This window comes from Malurus melanocephalus, unplaced genomic scaffold (genome assembly GCF_030028575.1).
Source record: "Malurus melanocephalus ecotype Western Australia unplaced genomic scaffold, MMel_1.1 scaffold_287, whole genome shotgun sequence".
Classification (NCBI taxonomy): domain Eukaryota; kingdom Metazoa; phylum Chordata; class Aves; order Passeriformes; family Maluridae; genus Malurus; species Malurus melanocephalus.
In genome coordinates this window covers 757,924-778,338 of record NW_026623519.1, presented here as the reverse complement: position 1 = coordinate 778,338, position 20,415 = coordinate 757,924, and the positions used below count along the sequence as shown (strand labels likewise).

The following is a 20,415-nucleotide window of genomic DNA, read 5'->3' as shown; positions in this document are numbered from 1 at the left end:
CAAAAAAACCTGCCAGGCAGGAGTGCTCAGGGAGATCATTCGGGTGGGGTGCGTGAGGCATAGGTTATTTTTGTTTTCCCCAATTGCCCAGCCATCAAAAGGATGRCCTGGCAATCAGTGTATCCCAGCAATAAAATGGGAAAGAAAAATTCCCCAAGAAAGGAAACAAAAGGAGAAACCTTAACCCACAACAAGGAGTTAACTTTGAAAGCAAAACTTGTGCGATTGTGCCTGCATTTTCTTCTTGTTAAATGATTACAAAGTGAACTGTTTGCAATATATGATGATGTATTKTCTTAACCCATGTGCTTTGCAGATGACTCTTTCCCCTCTGTCACGGTTTTGATCCGTGGGACATCTGGAAGATTTGCATGGGCCCAGCAACTCTGTCTTTTACCAAGAGGAGCTAAAGCAAATCAAAAGGTMTATATCAAAACCTGTAAAGAAACCTTTAACTTAGAGATGTCCAGCAGAAATTGTACTAATGTGACAGCCCCCCAGAGCTGGTGGTTTTACATTAAGGCTGAGCTACCGGGCCTTTACCTGTAGGTCATGTGCCACGTCTCTGGTGACTCTTTACTACTTGTGATTGGTATGAGCTACAGGCTGTGAAAGTGCTGTTGCTTTCTAGACTTGCAAACTTGCTTAAGGGAGGGGGCATTCTCTTTTTTCTGGAAGCATCTTCTGAAGTCATGGGGGGCAAGGCACAGCATATTTAGTGTGTAGGCAGGAGTGTTGGTGCTAGTTTTCATGTTCAGGCAAAGCCCTTTTAGCAGAGGGAGTGAAGTCTGGAGTTGTAGAATGTGGTGCTGCAAAGAGCAGTCCTTAAATTACAAGGCTGGATGTTGCAAAGATGCCTGTAAACCTGCTGTGAAAAAAAAAATTGTCTAGATCAGCTCTGAAACAACTCTGGTGAGAAATGGTGGAGGAGAAATACTCCAGTCTTATTTCACAGTAAAAATTCTTACTGCAGTTGTCTAGTGGAGCATGTATTCCTGTTATGAAAATTTTTGTCTGTGAACTTCACCAAATCTTTAAACTCTTCCCATGGCCCTCCATAAAAGAAAGGCAGTAATATAGCTGAAATGAGGGCTTGTCAGTCTCAGCTGGCATATTCACATTTTGATSAATGTGGTCTCTACAAAGCAGCCTTTGGGAAGACCCTTCAGGATGTGTTTGGAGCTCTGGTGTCTCTGGAGCTGAGACCCTTGCCTAGAAAGTATCAGTTGCAGTTGTGCTACCTCCAACACTAAAGGACAAACCAGACCTGACTGCTGACCTCCTCACCAGTTTTAAGGGAACTTTTTCAACTTGAAGGCATTCTAGAACTTAATTGTTCATGGTTTTGCCCTTTTGAAATGTAATCAGTAGTAAACAAACTTAGAAAACAGAACTGAAGAGGCAATGAAGGGTCTTGCTTGCTTAGACCTGATGCACCTCTGAACCTGCACCTAGATAATTTGTTTCACTCCTTGGTAACTTGAAGTTTGGAATTACATAAGGATGGTATAGAACATGATGTCATAGCAATATCAGAATTGCATCAGGATCCATGATGCAAGTCCTTTGGATATTCTGACAGTGCATCTCCCTCCTGACCACAGATCATTGAGGCCTTGGCTTGTGATCATCACAGTCAGGAGGGCTGAAATTCACCTTCTCAAATATTTGCCAGCTTTCACTCAATCCAGTTAGAATGGGCTGAAAATACGATGTTGCCATGTAAGTTTGCCATTTTCATTGGGGTTTAGAGGCTAGATGGTAAGCAGGGTTCACAGGTTCCAAAATGGACAGAGTTGTGTCTTTTCAAAATTTACTGTCAGATTTTTAATATAAGTCTACTGACTTATTGAATGGTGAATTAGTTCTGGTGGGGAGGTGAGAGGAAATGTTTTTCAACTGATTAAGCATTGTCTAGTGATACAATGCCTTGAATGTAAAAACAACCTCCTTTTTTTGTCAGACGTTTGTACCAGAACCTCGACCAGCTCCTAAAAATGATGTTGGGTTGAAATACAGTGTGAAACACCGCCCTTTTCCTGAAGAAGTGGACAAGATTCCATTTGTGAAAGCTGATTTGAGCATTCCTGATCTGCATGAAATCGTGAACGAGGAGGTAAGTAGCTGTGTCTGACTTGATTTTGTTCCTGGGTTTTTTGTCTGTTCATGAGTCATGCAATAATGTCTTACTGTAAATAGTTTTACTCTTTAGTTTGTCCAATTTAATTTTAATGGAATAGTAACCTGCAAATTAGTCAAATCTGTGCACTTCCCCAGGAAGATGACARTGCTTTGGATGTGTTGCTTGGAAGACACTGCTCAACATGTTTTATTTTATTACTGATGCTAATATCCTGGTATTGTAGGAAGCAATGACTTGCATTTTGTTGACTTTGTTTATTCTGGGGAAATGGAAGAGTCTTGTTTGAGACCTTCCTGGGGGAATAAGAGAGTGCATGACTCAAATATTTTAAAGTTTCCCATAATCAAATGTGTTTTAGTTTCTKTTCACTTGAATAGGAGAAACCATAGCTGATACTGGCTATTCAGAGCTCTCCTATGCAAACAGGGTGTTYAGGTGCTTGCTTTGTGATGTTGCAAGGTCTTTTTGAAAGTGTTTTAGTAACCATTCTGGTGGTGGCTTGCAGGTGCTGCTGTAGAGCTTTCCTAAGTGGTGGAATTGTTTTCTTAGTGGATCTTTGTGATTTTGGTGACAACAGCAGTTCACACAATGTTTTCCAGCTGGAAGAGCGCCATGAGAAGCTGAGGAATGGCATGGCCCAACAAATTGTCTTTGAGACTTCCATAGATCAGAGAAGTGAAGAGGAGTGGCGGAAAAAGAACTTTCCTGATCCCATCACGGAGTGTAAGCCCCCACCACCAGCACAGGAGTTCCAGACAGCGCGTCTCTTCCTCTCTCACTTCGGCTTCCTCTCGTTAGAGGCACTGAAGGTGATCTGATACTTCTTGGTGTTGCCCAGTTCTTCCAGTTCCCATGTGGTGTGACTTGGGAAAAGGGGAMAAATAAGTTTTGTTAGCACAAGGTGGTCTGTGGTTCCAACTACCGTTCAACTGCAGTCTAATCAAATCAAGTGATAGATTCCAGTCTTCCAGGAAGAACAGGRTTGTGAAAGAGCAGGGTCATGAAAGGCTGGGCCTCAAGTTGAACATGCTCTCAATAGGTGGCTGTATCTTTGTTTGCAGTGGGTGCATAAGCCATCACACTCACATGTTCACACTTGAAATCATTCTACACCTTGAGTTAGATTTTGGGSTGGTACTTAAAGACTCTGAAATATGACTGCCATGGAAGTCTTGCTTCAGAGGTGGTTGTGCTGAAGTTTAATTATAGATATACTTGGGAGTACATAATAGATGGAGATTTCTTTTTAAAATTAATATAGCAATTTATAGAGGTGATCCATATTCTTAATATGAAGTTCTGCCTCTTACCTGTGGATTCTCCCTTTTATTTGTTGCTTTTCCTTCCAGAAAGCTGTCAAGAAAAGTAGATTATAGAGTATTTGCAAAAATGATGTCTGAAAGCACTCAGTATTTTGCATATTACTGGYATTTAAGTTAATCTGAAGCTGCACATGTGACTGTATGCAATATTTTGAAAGCATCTGCTGCTTTTGTTGTGTGCTCTCCCTGAGCAAAACATTGTCTGTCTGACTTGCAGAGTGCTACTTTTATTTAATGAGAGTRGAAAGCAACAAATTGTCAGCCTGTTATGCTTGCTGTTACTCATTTACAGTAACAAGATTATATTGCATCAGAAACCTCMGTATGATTTTGCTCTTAAAGAAGGGAAATTGTCTTTTTATATTTTAATGGATTGCCATTGAAGCCATAAAAACTTTTCAGTTAGGAAAGATGGGTTTTTAAGCCGTTGCACTCTGTCTATTGGACAGGAACCTGCAAACAGTCGTCTACCTCCTCACCTGATTGCACTTGACTCTGCTCTTCCGGGSTTTTTTGATGACCTTGGCTACTTGGATTTGCTGCCTTGTCGTCCTTTTGATACTGTTTTCATTTTCTACATGAAAGCAGGCCAGAAAACGAGCCAGGAGGTAAGTGAAAATGTAGTGTGCCAGCTAGTCTATACTGTCTTGTTTCTAGTAATTTCCAAGTGAGTAAAGCATCAGTGCTGGTGATTAGAGTGAAGTGTCAGAATCAGTGCGAGCTACAAGTCACTGCATATTCTCTTGATCTGTAGGTTGAAGTACATTGCTCACACTTCGGGTTATTGTGATAAATTTAATATATATTTAAATATAGATAAGGTATATATTAAAATATTAATAGTATTTTTATTRTCTGTTCTGTCCTTATTGTCCTTATTTGTAGAGTTCAAAGATTCAGATCAGAAAGGCATTTCAGCTTTGTTGGCTCAGCTTGCAGGGAAGGTTGCAGTTTGTTCCAGCAATGTGCAATGTCAAGGTAGTTTGGTTTCATTCTAATGTTAAACATGTSTTATAGGAATGAAAAACTTTCTGCAAGTAAGAAAGTATTATTGTAAATCTTTATGCTACAGTATTTCGATTCAAAGGCAATTAGGTTAATCAAGTTAATTTGTGCAAATCTAAATTGTGACTTTTTTGTGACCTAGAAACTCTCTAAGAGGGTTTATGGACTAATTAGGAAAGGATGTTCCTCTAGTACCTTCTCATTCCATTCAWGATTCTCGTAGTAAAGAGTAGAGGCACAGTTTATGTAGTAAATCATTGTGCCAACTCCTCGTGTCAGTGTGAATGCACAGTTGACAGAACACTGCAGCATCTTCTACTTTGCTGTAGGACACAGTAATTCTTGAAACCAGGATCATCTATTTATGAGTGTTCAAGATGCAGTTCAGAGTAGTCAGCAAACAGTCTTTGCATCTGCARAGTCTGCTATGAAACAAGATGTGCTAGGTTTGCCTTCGAGCTGAGATGTGCTCATGCTGAGCTAGCAGAATGTTTATGTGCTCTTATGGAACTCTTATGTCTTCCAATCCATGCTTTTCCTGAATTGTTCTGAAGCTCTGGCTTCAGTGTACTCAGTAATGAGGATTAATAATGATATTTCAATGCAGTCTGTGTAGTCTCTTGCTGAGCACTGTACAAGGCATTAGGATGGAGTGTCAGGACTATGTGGCTACACAAAACCTCCAGCCKGGAAGCTTTCCTTCCAGCACACATCCCTGCAGTTTCTGGTGTAGCTGGGGCTTGTTTCCCAAGTGTTCTGCCCCTGCACAAGCTAAAATCATTGATGCCTGTACCACAAAACAAGTTCTTTCTGCAAAGTCTGGAAAGGATGGATGCATTGTTTGTTCCACCAACCCCAGTGGTTCTAGYATCCAAACCCCAAATCACGTGTCCTCAAGTGCTGTTTGGTGAAGGGCTCAACTGTCACTTGGTCATAATGAGGTAAAAATTACCTTTGCATGTGGAAACATCCCAGATCTCTGTCAGCAGTAGGATTAATGTGAACAGTACACKGTGATGTTTGAAGCACACACTCAATCCTGCTAAAAATTGTTTTGAAAATCTGTTTCATAATTTAATGTGCTGTGAGGCCTGCCCTGTATGTCATGTCATGTACTGTGTCATGTACAGGTGAGTAGTGACAAAAAATACATTTCTCTTCAAATTTTAACTCAGTCTGATAGTGAAAACTRTCCAGAAAACCCTTAAGTTACCTTTGGTGCTAATGCAGCTTCTGCATTGAGCACTCYGTTTTTTCCTGATGCATGCTTGAGTCTCAAAATTGCCATTTCCAGCCATTTAATTCACTGTTTTGCAGGCTTTGAAAATGCTGGCAGAAAGTCAAGTTGATTGAATAGGACAAGGCAAAGCAGGATAGGAGGATGCTGAGGAGCATGGAGTAATGTCCATGTAGAAAGTCTGGAGTTCCAGGCTTGTTCTGTAGCTATATTTGGGCAAAACCATGTTGGTGACAGAAATGTTAGTTAAAAAGCTGGGGAGGAAGAGACTTGTTTCCTGCTTCTGTACCAACATGGTGCTGCTGGTGGTTTCAGATCCTGAAGAACATGGAGTSTTCCAGAATTGTTCAGCCCCACTTCCTGGAGTTCTTGCTGTCTCTTGGCTGGTCTGTTGATGTTGGGAAGCACCCTGGGTGGACTGGRCATGTCTCCACAAGCTGGTCAATCAACAGCTGCAGTGATGAAGAGGGACCTGAACAAGGTAAGACACAGTAAATGTCTTTTATAGTAAATGAAAATGTTTAGGTTCCTACAGAAGACAATTTTCATACTTGTATATAACCTATCTGAACACTGACTCTTTTTTAGGGGTTTTTTTTGTTTGTTTTGTTTTGTTTGGGTTTTTTTTCTATTTTTTTTTTATAAATGCTGATGTTTGCTAGAAAGAAGTGTGTAAATATTATCACATCAGAGTGAGCAAAACTAATGTCTGTTTGTTGTTGGGAGGAGTTAGCCTTTGCAAAATATACCTCTGGGCTATATTTCTTATTTGATGAGTCTTCAATATATTATCCTAAACCACTATTCATGTGAAATCAGATGCAGATTATTCTGTGTATTGGCAAGTAGGCTTGAAATACTGCATGGTTTTTTTTTAGTGTTCTGTAAGTCGATTAAAATGAGATATTAACTCATAAGATAGCCTTGTAGTCATGCTTGGTAGGAAGGAATGAAAAAAAGCTGCTGTTTGTAGGGCTTGGAGGTTGGAACCCACACACAGTTCTCTTCTTGCTTCATTGACTGCTTTTTTTCCACTAGAGCAACTTCTCCCCTGGGCTTGTCATATACCACCCTCTCCCCATTCTGTCACCCAAGATGATCCTCAGGAATGTGAGCTGCTATCCCAGGATGGGAATCTGGGTTAACTTCTCCCTTGGATACCTTGGTATCCCTGGGAATTGGTGGTGTCTGGGTTAGTTTGTGTCACTGCTCCAAGGGCCAGACCTGTTCTGGGTGATSTCCAGAGCCTCTGGTGGCACCTGAAGGCAGGTCTAAGGCCACGTGCAGCTTGTTCATCACCCCAGACCTAAAGCTGCCATCAGCTGTGATACCATTACAGCTGCAGGTGCTCAAGCAGCACTTGCTCTGCCTGCTCATTCTCTGTGTGTTAGGAGTGCCCTTCACCTCTGTCTGCAGCCAGCTGGAGGCTTCTCCCTTCAGTTATGGGATGAAAGTACAAGCCACAAAAAATTGGAAGTGTTGGGGASAGGTTAGAGAACAGAGGCATTGTTTTCTCTGAGCAAGTCAGGATGGATGACAAAATGGCCAGGTCTGGATTTGGTTTTGCTTTAAGGACAGGGTCATGCTGTGCTTTGTCAGAGGCAGAGCACTCTGACCTCCCTTTGCAGTGAGTTCATCAGAACAACTGCGGAAGGCAGTGGCCTGAATTAGTGAGGGGATCTGGTTTGATGTGGACTTTTCAACTCAAATGTTTTCAGCCATTTGAGCAAGAGCACGGACCACTAAATAGCTGCATTAATTCAACCAGCCAGGGGAAGAAGGAACAGAAAAAGCATTCAGAAATGGAAAGGAGGAAGGGTAGGTTGTTTCTAATCTGGTTCTGCTGGTRAATGGAGCACAGGTCAGATGAGGAGTAGCTGAGGAAGCTGCAGGKGTTCAGYCTGGAGAAAAGGAATCTCAGGCAAGACCTCCTTGCACTCTTCAACTCCTTGAAAAGAGGTTGCAGCCAGGTCAGGGTCAATATCTTCTCCCAGGTAACAAGGACAGGATGAGAGGAAACAGCCTCAAGTTGTGTGAGTGAAGGTTTAAGTTGGATGCTAGATAAAATTTCTTTATGGAAGGGGTGATCAGGCATTGTCACAGGTTGCCTAGGGCAGTGATGGAGTCATCATCCCTGGAGGAATTTAAAAGTTRTGCAGRTGTGGGACTTGGGAACATGGGCTAGTGGTGAATTTGGCAGTGCTGAGTTAACRGCTGGACTCARTGATCTCCAACCTAAATGATTCTGTGAGTCTAGAATAGCTTCCAGTGAGTTGTGATTAAGATAATTTCACAGAAATCATTCCCTGCACCACACCCGAAAAGCAAACAAATTGTTGAAGAGCTGGGTTCATGTGTGGGGCTGCTCCCTGGGARCCTGTACACTGGAGATAAGGGACCCTTTCCCTGATGCTGAAGTGTGGCTTGGAGTCCTCAGCATGCCTCTGACCACTTCTCTGTCAGTGTGCTGAATTTCACTGCTCCAGTGGCCTTGCTGAGGCAGCTATCCCAGGAACCCTTCTGTAAAATGGATCCATTTTAAAGTCTTTGCTAATCTTTTTGGAGATGACATGGGGAACGAAAAGTGGGGAGGGAGGTTTTTTATCTACTCTGAAGACTTGTGTTGGCCAGTTGTGGTGAGGCAATCAGTGGGGATTAAGAATGAAGCACTTTCTTTCATTGATTGGGGACAGATCTTTTTCTAACTCCACTTGACAGAGATAAGAAAGTGTGAAGAAACCCACTTGAATTCTAGAATAGTATCAGAGTGAAGTGATCAATGTTAGAATCATTTGGAAATTGAATGACTATCTGAATTATCCTKCTAGATGGAATGCTCAGAAATAGATAGTAGATGTATTCTGTGGCAGATGTGCATATTAGAGTACTAGGAAATAAAGAATCCAGTGCATTGAAAATGTGTTCAAAATAAAGCCAATTCCAACCCAAAATGCCTTTTCCTTCAAGACAGCAAAAACATTTATCTCAGAAGGTTTGTTAGCCATGAGATTTGACACCTTTCATTTTAAAATGAGATTTGCATGATTTCTTTTCATTGATTGCCCTTGTATTTGAGGGTCATTTCTGATGCAGTGTGTAAAGAAGTAGAGCTTCCTTCTGGCTAAACTTCCCTTTTCTGTCCATTTCAGATGATCTAATTATCTCAGAAGATGTTGGGGCAAGTATCTTCAATGGGCAGAAGAAGGTGCTGTATTATGCAGATGCWCTGACAGAAATCGCCTTTGTTGTCCCATCACCAGTGGAGTCCCTGAGTAAGATTGCTCTGTACATGCTCTTTACAAAAATGAAACCAAAATTTTTTTGAGAACTCTTTCAGAAGCAAAACCTAAATAAACTAGCAGTGTGTTTAGTAAGAYTCTTGTCAGAAAGCTGTGAACATTTAAATTAGAGCATTCTAATCCTTAGACTCCTTCCTGATGTGGTATCTGCTCTGTGCCTTTTTCATAGTCTGAGCCTCAGCAGATGTCCAGGTGTGCACAGCAGTTTTGTTGTTGCCAGGGTGCCCTAGGTTGGACATGCAGTTCAGCATCAGCTGGTGATGCCTATTTTTTCTCCTTTCCTGTCAGTGATGTCCTCCTGCAGCATGTGGAGGAGTGTGTGCACCACTGCTATATAGGGAAGCAACAGCTTTCATGGCATCTTTGGCACACTAAAAGTTGCCTGGAATAAAATAYGGTGTAGCCATAGGAAGGAGGAGACTGTATTCTGTAAGAATTGCTGRCATGAGTGTAAGTCTGTAGGGAGTGCTTTATTGGCAGTTTCTTTCTGAAATAACTGGCAGTTGTCTCCCAAMTAATTTTCCTGTTTGTGAGTGCTGTATTGGCTTGACCATACATCTATGCATGTTTAGTTTCATAAACCTCACAACAGGTTTTTTTTGTATCAAAACCTTATATATGATGACAGCTTAAGTTTTTTGGCTGAAGAATAGAAAAACATGCCTTTTTTTTTTTTCTTCTGGCTTACAGCTGATTCACTGGAAAGCAGTGTCTCTGACCAAGAAAGTGACTCCAACATGGATCTGTTGCCYGGAATATTAAAGCAGCAGCCTCTAACGCTTGAACTCTTCCCCAGTCATACAGACAATCTTAATCCCTCCCAGCGGGTAAGGCAAAACTTGCACTGAAAAAATGGGGTTTTTTTTTCTGTTTCAAGAAACATGCTGGCAACACTGCAGGATTTCTGATGGCACATGAGTTGTTTTCCTGGCATGTAGAGCTACTCATTCCATATCATTAATCTTTGCTACCTCCTTTGGCCCTGCCAGAATTTGCAGCTACAGCAGGAGATAGCAAGATTACCTTACTTCAATATAAAACTTGGACATGCTCAGTGGTAATATTGTGCATCCTGAAATCTTGAAATGCATGCAGGAAAAAGTATATGCAGTATTTACAGAGTAATTCAGCCTTGAATCCATATTTGGAAATTGATGATGGATAGATGTGAACACTTTTTCTATGTACCCARTTCAAAACAGTGTCAGTTGTGTCTCAAGAACCAGAAGTTGCTTTTGTACACTAACAAAGCAGAAAATCATGAACTGTTGTATTTGTAAGCAAAGGATTTATTTATGTTGATGACTTGTTTAGAATCCACTTCCAAATGTATATTTAGTTACTCATTTAAGGTCTTCAAAAGCATTAGGAAAAAAATGTAACTGTTTCAAGGTTGAATACATTAGTTTATATGGAACATAAGTAGAGTGGAGGCCCAGACTGCAGCGTGTAGGTCCAGCACAGCTGCCTCTGCTCGATAGCTGGCAGAGATTGTACCTGGCTGAGATATGAGGAGCATCTGGGAAATACTTGTGGGCTGCATTGTTGGACTCATGATGTTTGCAAATGCTACTCTTCCCTTCTGTTCAAAACAGCTCAGTCCTACTTCCAGATCCAAGAGGATGCCTCAGAGCCGAACCATTCCACCAATGGGACCTGAAACCAAAGTGTACGTGGTCTGGGTCGARCGTTATGATGATATAGGTATGTGCAACTTCTTACTGTTTGCTAAAGTAACATTAGGGCAGCAACCACAGGAAAAATTCTGTTCCATTTTTAAAAAATAAAATGCTAGATCATGGAACCACAGACTGGTTTGAGTTGGAAGGGATTTTAAAGCTCATCTAGTCCTGAATTCCTGCTATGGGCAGGGACACCTTCTGCCAGATCAGATTGCTCCAAGCCTCATCCAGCCTGAAMACTTCCAGGGATGGGCCAGAAACAGCTTCTCTGGGCTACCTCTGCCAGGGCCTCACCATCCTCGCAATAAAAATAAATCCTTATAAATGTATAAGTGTAATAACACTGTTAAAGATTCTGAATCARTTCTTTGATATTTGAATTGTGATCCATGAAGTGTACATGAATCAGTGGTGTATGTAGGTCTGAAGTTTCCTTTAGCTCTGGYAGTACCTGTGAAATGCTGTTGTGAACCTTAAGCTCAGCACATAAGGCAGGTATGTTCCCCTGCTTTTGAGTTCCCCTCAGCTGTTGTCTCCTCAGAGTGGATCTGGTTTTCTTCCTTTGAAAAGGTGGCTTCTGTCACCTGCTGCTTCTGTGCTGGGAGGATCATCATTCTCTTTAGTTTGATGGTATCTTTGTAACTCTTCTCTCTTCACAAGTGGGCTCGTTTTTTTCTGCACTCAGGGTGCCTGTTCCATGCTCCCTTTCTGCTGTGTTGCTCAGGCAAGGTCCTGCTCCTCATGCAACTTCGTGTTTCTTGGTTTGGTGTTTGATCTCTGCCTCAGGGTATGGGCTGGTGTGSGAAAGACCCAGCTTTGCTTGTGCTGTTACAGCCATGGCATGGCCATGGTGGACAGCTGGCTCTAGGTTGAGGAATTCTCTGTCCCCAGGAGCTTCTTGTGTGCTGGTTCCAAGCCATGGCCTGGCCTCAGTGCTATGCAAGAGTCTCTGCACTGGCCTAGCCCAGCACTGTCTGCAAGACTGGCCAGGAACTGGTGGTTTATTCCATCTTTAATTTCTAGTCCTGGCTCTGTCTGGGAGTAAGGATGGACCTTAATTAAGGCCTTAGCTCCTTCCAGAGTAAAGCAACCAAGGGAATGACRTTAATCAAGAGGAAGTTTCCTGTTAAGTGTAGATGTAAATTCTCAGGAAGACCACCTTGTCCACAGCATGTCCCTCAGAGCCTTACTGAGATTCAGAAGGCACACAGCAAGTTCTGCAGCATCAATTCCTCATCCAGCCATTGGTCCAGAGTGTGTTCCAGTTTCCACACTGGTGTCCCTGATCCACTTCCTTCTTGGGTCACAGCCCAAGCTGGCTGACTGCAGGGGCAACAGCTGTGCTAAGTAGGCATATTTCTGCTTGGCTGTTTGTTCCAGCAGCCGTAGGAATCTCCCAAAATTCTGGACCTGAAGCTGAAGAAATGCATTTGTGAGCCTCAGTAAGCATGGCATTAATGGGGGGAGGGCAGCTCTTGGAATGACTCATAGCCCAGAGGCTCTGCCATATGCTTCTTAGGTTCTTGGCTTTTGCCTAATGTCTCTGGTAAAYCTTTGAGTGTGGACAGTGAAAAACTGTCACTTTGTAGTCAAAGTTATCACCCCAGTGCCAACTGCCTGCTCTYCCTCTTGCTCAAGCTCAGAGTGTGTCCATGGCTTGCCATGCTCCCCCTCTGCTTGTTCCAGCTGTTGTGTACCCTTAGCATCCCAYCTCTGGTGGCAACATCTGGGTTTGGGCCTTAGACTCCTTCTGCTGGRAGCAGTGTCCTGCTGCCTGAACTGTATTTCTGTGAGTGACTCTTGGCATCTCTCAGCTCCTAAACAAGGTTTTGGAAAGTGCCAAATCCCCTTCAAGGATCCAAGTTCTTACTTTTTGCTCYTTCAGCTTCATTATTCAGTGTTTGTTACCAAGTGCATGGCAGCAGAGTTGTAGGTTATGGTGGGGATCYACAGAGCTTGGGTTTGAGGAAGGACTGTGTTTGTGGGAGCAGAGCTTGAGGGAACTGTAGGTGTAAGTGGTGGCATTGTGCAATGCTCCTAGCACTGTTCTTGAGGCTGATAATTTGTGGATGGGTGAAGATGCAGTGAATATTAATTTGAAAGCTTTTTTGTGTTCAAAGTAGTTCATCTACTTCCTGCTTTCACCGTTTCTCAAGACATTTTGACCTTTGGGTTGAGAGTATGCAGGGTCTGGGGTCTGTTGAATGCTGATGAATGAGGTGTATGTACCCTCCACGAATGCTTAAACCAAACAAAGACACTAGCTGTGTAAGAACATTAGTGGTATAAATGYTTGAGGATTGTGTGGTTTTGACTGATGATAAATAATCTTTCCTTGTACATAAGAAAAAAGAAATCTAAAATTAGATTAGATAAGCTTTATTTGATGCATCCTGTTCTTACAGAAAACTTCCCCCTCCCTGATCTGGTATCTGAGACTAGCACTGGTGTGGAAACCACAGCTAACAGTAGCACTTCACTCAGGTAAGACCACTCTTATTTTCATTATTTTTATTGCTTTCTCAGTGGACTATTTTTTGGTTGAAAAAATTAGAGAGCTTTTCATATAACTGCAGATAAAACATAAACTAAAGAACAGAAAATGTACAGTTTTGTCTAAGTCAGTTCTGAGCCTCCCTCCTGATTGGCTCTCTTGTGAGATGGTTAATGCTGCATATATGTGTGCCCTGGCTGCAGGTCTGTCCTGTCCTGTGGGGACAGAGATCACAGCACGACTGMCAGAGCCCTTCTGAGGGTCCAGAGCGTGCCCCAGGATCCTGCTGCCTTAACCATGGGGCATTTTTAAACTTCTTTTKAACACTTRAAGGGGTCATATTTTCTCTGCAGATTAATTGAAACAGTGCTTTAAAACTGGTTTGACAGATGTGTTTTTCCCTTAAGATCTAGCATTCCTGAGAAGGAAATTCCTGTGATCTTCATCCATCCTTTAAACACTGGCTTATTCAGGATAAAACTACAAGGAGCAACTGGGAAATTCAACATGGTTATCCCACTGGTGGATGGAATGATAGTCAGTAGGAGAGCTCTTGGTAAGCTAAAGAGTTTTAGGAATGTTCMTGTTTTTATTTTATTTTTTTTAAACAATAATATATCTGCAAAGCACATGGTCTGGAATCTTTCTTTGGAAAAGGTGTTGGGCAAGGCTGAGCAAATGAAAGCTTTTTGCAGCTGCAGTGGGAGCAGGAACAGCAGAGGGAGCAGGTGGACAGTGCTTTGCTGCCAGGATAGCAGGAGAGAGGGTTGGAACTAGGGGTGGGGTCTGTTTACATAGGRGAGATCCGAAATGTGACCCTATATTTGGCACAGAGAGAGAGACAAGGAGCACCAGAGGGTGCTGGGGGATTTGCTACTGTGCTGGTACGCTGTGTGTTCCTTCTGGTTTAGAAGCCAGACAGGGATTAAAACCACAGCAACTGAGGATTTTCTAATGTGTTCAATAAAAATACCATGCAGGCATGTGGTAACAGGGTCTGTGTGTGCCCTCTGCCTTTTTCTCTGTTCCTGGATGAATTCATGGACCTGTCCTGGTATTGGTGCTACTTTGCTTCAGYAACTGGAAATCCCACCCAGCGAGAGCTGGGACAGAGTAAAATGAAGTAATGAGCATTAGGAGACCTGTACATAACCATAAAGCTGCTGTTGGGGGTGACTTTCAGGTTCTAGGGTTTGCATGCTTAATTCAGTGATTAGCAAATGAAAGCCAGACCTGGGCCCTCAAATAACATTTATGAATTCAGCTGATGACAGTGGCTTCTATTGGAAAATAGTTAGCTATGTTTTCCTAGAGTTGGTCTTGTTTCTCAGCTGCCTTAGGGCTGTTAATGTGGTGAAATCTGTCTCATCTCTAAGTTCAGCCAATGTAATTTGTGTGCAGTGAGGTCTTCTAAATGTTTCTGTCTGTGAGAAAGAGCTTGTGAACGGTGAAGGGGATAAGGGACACCTGCTTCCTTAGAGGCATAGGAATTTCATTTCAGAATAAAATAAGATAAAGTTCACTGCCAGCTTTTGAATGCTACTACTTCCATTCCCCACCTCCTCCTCCCTCCACATCCTGCAGTGTGAGTTACAGAGAAGTAACAAAAGTGGCAAGGCAGTGAGGGGAAGAGAAACTTGTTTGCAGCCACAACCAATCAGGTCTGTCTTCATCTSCTTTCCAAGGGGAAGCCTCTCCAGTATCTACTGGGAAAAGGTACTGACAGGTCCTGTTTKCATTCTCAGGGCTTTCCTGGCATTACCTGGTGTGACCTCAGGGCCCAGCTGAGGTCCACATGTGTGGCATGGCCAGGGCTGTGGCACTGTGGCTGTTGTATTGGCTGCCCTGGGTTTGCACTCTTGACCCAAGGGCTCTGTTCCAGGCAGCTGCTTGGCTCTGGCAAAGCAGACAGAGACTACTACTTGTCCTCCTGCCACTTTAGGGTACCCCACTGAGTGAGTCCCTTTGTTCATTTATCACAGTGAAGGTCTTTACAGGGCTGGAGACTGTGGCTGTCTGTTATCAATTGCTCATGGAGCAAAGTTCTTGACTTGGTGGTGCTGAACATCTACCCTGGGTTTAGATGGGACTGCACCCAAAATTGCCTTTAGCTGGAAAGCCAGTAAAGGGGTTCAGGACAGAATTTAAACTTGATTCAAATGTTGTTTCTTTTTCAGGTTTTTTAGTAAGACAGACAGTAATAAATATTTGTCGGAGAAAGAGGCTGGAAAGTGATTCATACAACCCCCCCCACGTCCGCCGAAAACAGAAAATAGCAGATATTGTCAATAAATACAGGAACAGGCAGCTGGAGCCGGAGTTTTATACCTCGCTTTTCCAGGAGGTTGGGCTCAAGAACTGCAACCCCTAGGTCATTATCCTTCCAGGACAATTAAATCAGAGCTTGGTGGCTACACTAATAAAAACAGTTAAATAACAACAACAAATTTTCTCAGCCCTCCGGAATTCAGGAAATCATGTTCTAGCACAAGTCAGCAGATACCATGTGGGAGGAATGAGAAATGAATCTGAAACATTGCAGTTGGGATATCGACTTGATTCATCTACCCTTAGAAGATTACTGAATTCCAGTCTTCCTGGATGCTAGCAAAATAATCTCTTCACCCAGTCATTCTTTCCAGACTAATTAGGAACTGTAGGTGTCTCACTCTGAGGGGAAAACAATCAAAGTCATCTCTGCATATGAGGATGGAAATAAAAATACAAACAAACCTGTCCTTAGACACCTTGCTGCACCCACGTGTCCAATGGCAAGGAGCAGGATCTCTTATTGAAGGAAGAGTCTGTTCCAGAGCATTAGCTTTCCCTGCAAGAACTTCAAAGACATTTTCAGTCCCCCTTCAGTGTTCAACAGAAGATCCTTCACTGGTTGTAATGCATCTGTGTACCAGAAGCAAGAGGAGGAAGATTGCTTGGGAAGAGCAGGTCCTGAAATGCAAACCCAGATGCTGTATGTGGCCACTCCCTCCAGGGCTCCGAGTGAGCGAGATGTGTCCTGCTGACAACAGCCACCACCTGAAATTACCTGGCTTTTGATAGGAGTTGTTACTGGAGAAGAGCTTTTGGTTATATAAAAGCGATGTTATGACTTGCAGGGCTGTTGCAAAAAGTCACATTTAATTTCAGTAGCTTGGTTTTTATTCTTAATTTTTTTTTTATGGAACTACTTAATTTATTTTGAAGTGTCTGTGTCACCTACTCGCCATTTCCATAAAAAGCATAAACTTCAATTGCCTTCCTTCCATTGCATTGAAATMTGAGATTTCAGGGCTGCCTCCTCCCTTTTATTTATAGCAGGAGCAGGTTTTGCAGCTTCTAAACACTTCTCAGAAAGTCCTGTTAAACAGACTAAACAACTCAAAAAGRAAATACATGGATTCTTCTTTTCCTCATTGACTTCAATTCCATGAAAGCCCCTTTGGAGTTATAACTTCACCTTGTTTTGAATCTCCTATATGTTCTCACACTCAGCAGTAGTACTTCTCTTCCACCTCAGTCAGGAGTTTTCATTTTCAGCCTGTAGCTTTGATTTGTTCAGGATGCAAAGGATGTGCTGGGAAAAGATGTTTACAGCTCTGAGTGTGATATTGGGATYTCGGAGGTGCAGGATCTTTCCAACACCAGGTAGTGGAAGAGGATGAGTGAGCAAGAATTTGGGGACCTCTTCACATTATTTCTGAAGTGGTTTTAATAAGCTGTGCTATGCATTGCAGTAATACCTGTCAGGCATTGAATTTTGGTATTTTAGAGCTACTTTTTGCAACAGTTCTGACGTGAAGCAGTCGTAATTGTTTCATTACAGCTTGTCTGCCAAGGACAGACCTTGCTCCTGGCTTTCCACAGAGTTTTTCCACAGAGTTCATGGAAATGCAGGCCCCTAAAAACAAATGTGAAAGGACTTCMAGGTGGTCAGCCAAGGGGTGTTTAGGTGATGTGTGCTTGTTGCAGGGAATAAGTGCACTGACCTCTCAACTCAGGAGCTCTGGAATTTGATCCAGATGAATAAAAAGTGAAAAAATAAAACCACCCAAAGAAAACTGCTGTAGCAGGATGTGTGCTGGCTGGCCCATGCCCTTGTGCTGCCCAGGTGGCACATGGCAGGAAGAGCTCCCAGGGCAGTGGTCGGGTGCATTGGCCAAGCTGTGCAGGGAACTTGGACAGCCTCATTCCTCTGCCAAACTCTTGCCAGGAGCGATTTAACGCATGGATGCTAAATTTACCCACACTGTGTATGTACCTATTGGATGTAATTAATGGCCAAACACTTGAATTCACTGGTTTAAAAGGCATGAGCAATGCATGTGTAACCAATAAACATCCCGAGCAATTGGTGTCTGCACATTGATAGTGTAACAGCACCTGCATCCACCACGGCTCAGTGTTGCCCAGTCCTGGCTGCTCTAGAACGAGCTGGTGAGCAGGTGCTGTCAAAGTCTGGCCAAACTGATGGCTTTAGTTAGTCCAGGGTACTGTCTTGAGAGCTTTTCCCCTAAAGGGTCAGAGCRTATGAGGTTTATGTCCAATTGTGATTGCAAGAGCTAGTCAAGAATCTGGATTTTTTTTTAATGTTACAAACTGCTGCATAGAATTTCTGACGATGTTTGAGAGGCTTGGGTCAGCATTCCTGTCCWTTGGAGGGGACAAGCTCTGACCCCCCCACTGACCTGCAGGTATTCCACAGTAACTAAACTGAGACTTTTTTTTTTCATCAAACCTTTATGTTTGGGTTCGTAGTTCTGTTTTAACAGAGCAGGAGGTGACCACTGTTGCCTTGTTAAACACAGTGCTGAAATTACATTTTAGTACCTTAACAGAGACTTTTAAAGAAAAGCCATTCTTTTAAAGGTACTTTCAAAAAGGTGTTAGAACCTTACAGCAAGCAGGAGAGGGGGAGGATAGTGCCTGTGGAAATTGGGGTGTCTGTGGGGAGCAGTATGTGTGAGGCCACAGGGAAGAGCAGCCCTGGCTGCCCCTGGGCTGTACCTGCTGGGTTCTCTGTAGGTCACAGCAGTTCTTTCCACAARGTTCTGCATTCCCAGGAAGAGGAGAGGACTAACTCTCAGCCTCACAGACAAATTTGATGCATTTTTGTGATTGTGTAATTGAGTGATACCTTTGAAGGCAAACACAGCCCTTTTCCCCATGGATTCAGCAGGAGCAATTAGAAGTGAGAACGCCAGATATCATGTGCTTCAATCATAGACAATTTGTATGAATTCCTGTATGTTGCCAAGACATGAACTTTTTGTTCTTACTGTATTTTTCTGTAAATATTCCTGGCGCTAAGTTGTAAAGTAAAGGCAAAATGTAAATATGAAGATGTGAACTATGTTCCCTTGTCTCTAGTACATTATCTCTTACTTGTTTAGGGAAGGCACACAAAGGCTTGTTTGTATTTATGCCAATTCTTTGTCCAGGAGAAACACATCAAATATTGAATGTAACACAATTAGTCCAATAAATTTTAAAGATTCTTATCTAGTAACTTTGCACTGGTCAATTTTTAGTATTTTCCAAAACCTTGGTTGAAATTCTCCAATAGAGGTATTTCCCTGGACACCAGAAGATAGAGGTAGTAGAATTGCACACGTTCTACAACTCAGTAGCTCTGGCAGTAATGAGGCTCAGTCGMGACAGTGTGAGGAGTGAAAATGAAGGGAGCCTGATGCTCCTGCACTGTGGTGTTCTCCAGTCACTCCATGTGCTGCTGCTTCCCATCCCTGGTGGGATCCCCTTGGKGCAGCCACCCTGAGCACCCACCCAGCACAGRGAGAAGCCGTGTGCTTCAGGTGCASAACCCTGTGAGAGTGAGGGCTCTGCTGCCCGGACAGAGGGGAGGAAGGAGAGGATTCCTTAGCTTTGGATTGGGGGAGGGGCTGGGCAGCACTGGGRGAGGGCCCTGTGTCCCATGAGGGTGAGTGAGCCCTGTGGAACTGGGCTGGGKTAGAGAGGGTTTGTCGGTGCCATTCAGCCGGTCCCCCATGGAGCATTTCTGAGCTCGCCAGGGAAAGGAGTGGAGGCATTCCCAGTGCAGGTTCCCGAGGCCAGGGCTGCAGCATCTGCGTGTGTGTTGGTGCTTCCTGCTGTGCTGTCCCTGGGATTTCACCTTTGCTGCAGCKCTGGTTCCTTCCCCAAGCTGCCCTACTTGAGAACTGGAAGAAAAGCACAGGTCCAGAAACCTCCAGCTGGGATACGTGAACATCTGTTTTATTGCTGGCTTCATATTCAGTAACTTCAGCTGCTGCCATATGCCCAGGCTCCTCACAACGCTTCATGGAAGGTTAAGGCAGGTCCCACAGTGATCTCTAAAGTGACCCAATTAATATCTTCCTCTCCAGTCCCAAAGTTCAGGTCTAGGGGTGGGAAGGGCATTCCGGGGTTCATTCATTTAGAGCCTGATATTTTCCTCTTCTCTGCTGGGGAGGGATTAGTCACTGCTCAGCTGTTTGGGAACCTGAAAATCTCACGTAAGGCCTTGGATTGGAAGTGGGTCTCCATCAGCTGAGCCTTGGAACAGGTGSTGTTATCATATGGGCCCTGCGTAGAAGCACAATGAGGAAAAACCTTCTATGAGCCCAGAACTCAAAGGCAGCTCTAGTGGCTCGATGGCCTCCATCTTCTCAGGGCAAGAGGGCCCAACTGGGAGCAGYTCCTTGGTGTCTGTGGAGGGTTCCCCCTGCCCCACAGATGCTCCATTCCATGTGAGCAGAGTGACCCAGCACCACCACTGATTGCTGCAAGAACAGGAGCAATAAATCCCAGGAGGAGACAGGAGTGGCCACGGAGTGAAGCAGCCAGGGCTGTGCCCTTCGCCACAGCCAGAAATTAGAATAAACTTCTAATTTGCTGTTGCTGAAGGGGAGGTGCTCCATGGGCACACACAGCAGCTGGCAGGATCCCATWGCAAGCAGAGGGCCTAGGAGGTTTGCCACGGGTGTGGAGATGATTCCTCCCCAGTGCCCTCTGTTACCTTCGTGAGCTTAATTCCCATAAACTCCTTGGGGAAGAAGAAGCATGGCACAATGACACCCAAGATRCCTGTTCTTACACTAGCACAGCTGGGTTTGACCACAAATGAAGCCAAATTGCAGTACAGATAATTTTYCAGGGTGAAATGTAGTTTAGTTACTGCTTTAAACTGAGAAAATACTGTTTGGCTGCCTGCAGTGAGCACACGCCTGTCAGGAGAGGGGAATTGTTACAATGGTGAGT

At 43.5% G+C, this 20,415-nt stretch overlaps 1 protein-coding gene across 1 annotated transcript in view; it reads left to right on the top strand.

Moving 5' to 3' along the window:
• RALGAPB (Ral GTPase activating protein non-catalytic subunit beta) overlaps positions 1-18,693 on the top strand; it is a 63,899-nt gene extending 45,206 nt beyond the window's left edge. Inside the window, exons 20-30 of the mRNA XM_057376713.1 lie at positions 317-423; positions 1,964-2,116; positions 2,743-2,952; positions 3,915-4,073; positions 6,023-6,188; positions 8,857-8,979; positions 9,697-9,833; positions 10,602-10,710; positions 13,094-13,172; positions 13,590-13,738; positions 15,360-18,693. Coding sequence (XP_057232696.1) covers positions 317-423; positions 1,964-2,116; positions 2,743-2,952; positions 3,915-4,073; positions 6,023-6,188; positions 8,857-8,979; positions 9,697-9,833; positions 10,602-10,710; positions 13,094-13,172; positions 13,590-13,738; positions 15,360-15,553 — 1,586 coding nt within the window. The 3' untranslated portion in view covers positions 15,554-18,693. The remainder of the gene's footprint in view (positions 1-316; positions 424-1,963; positions 2,117-2,742; positions 2,953-3,914; positions 4,074-6,022; positions 6,189-8,856; positions 8,980-9,696; positions 9,834-10,601; positions 10,711-13,093; positions 13,173-13,589; positions 13,739-15,359) is intronic.
• The last annotated feature ends 1,722 nt before the right edge of the window (positions 18,694-20,415 follow it).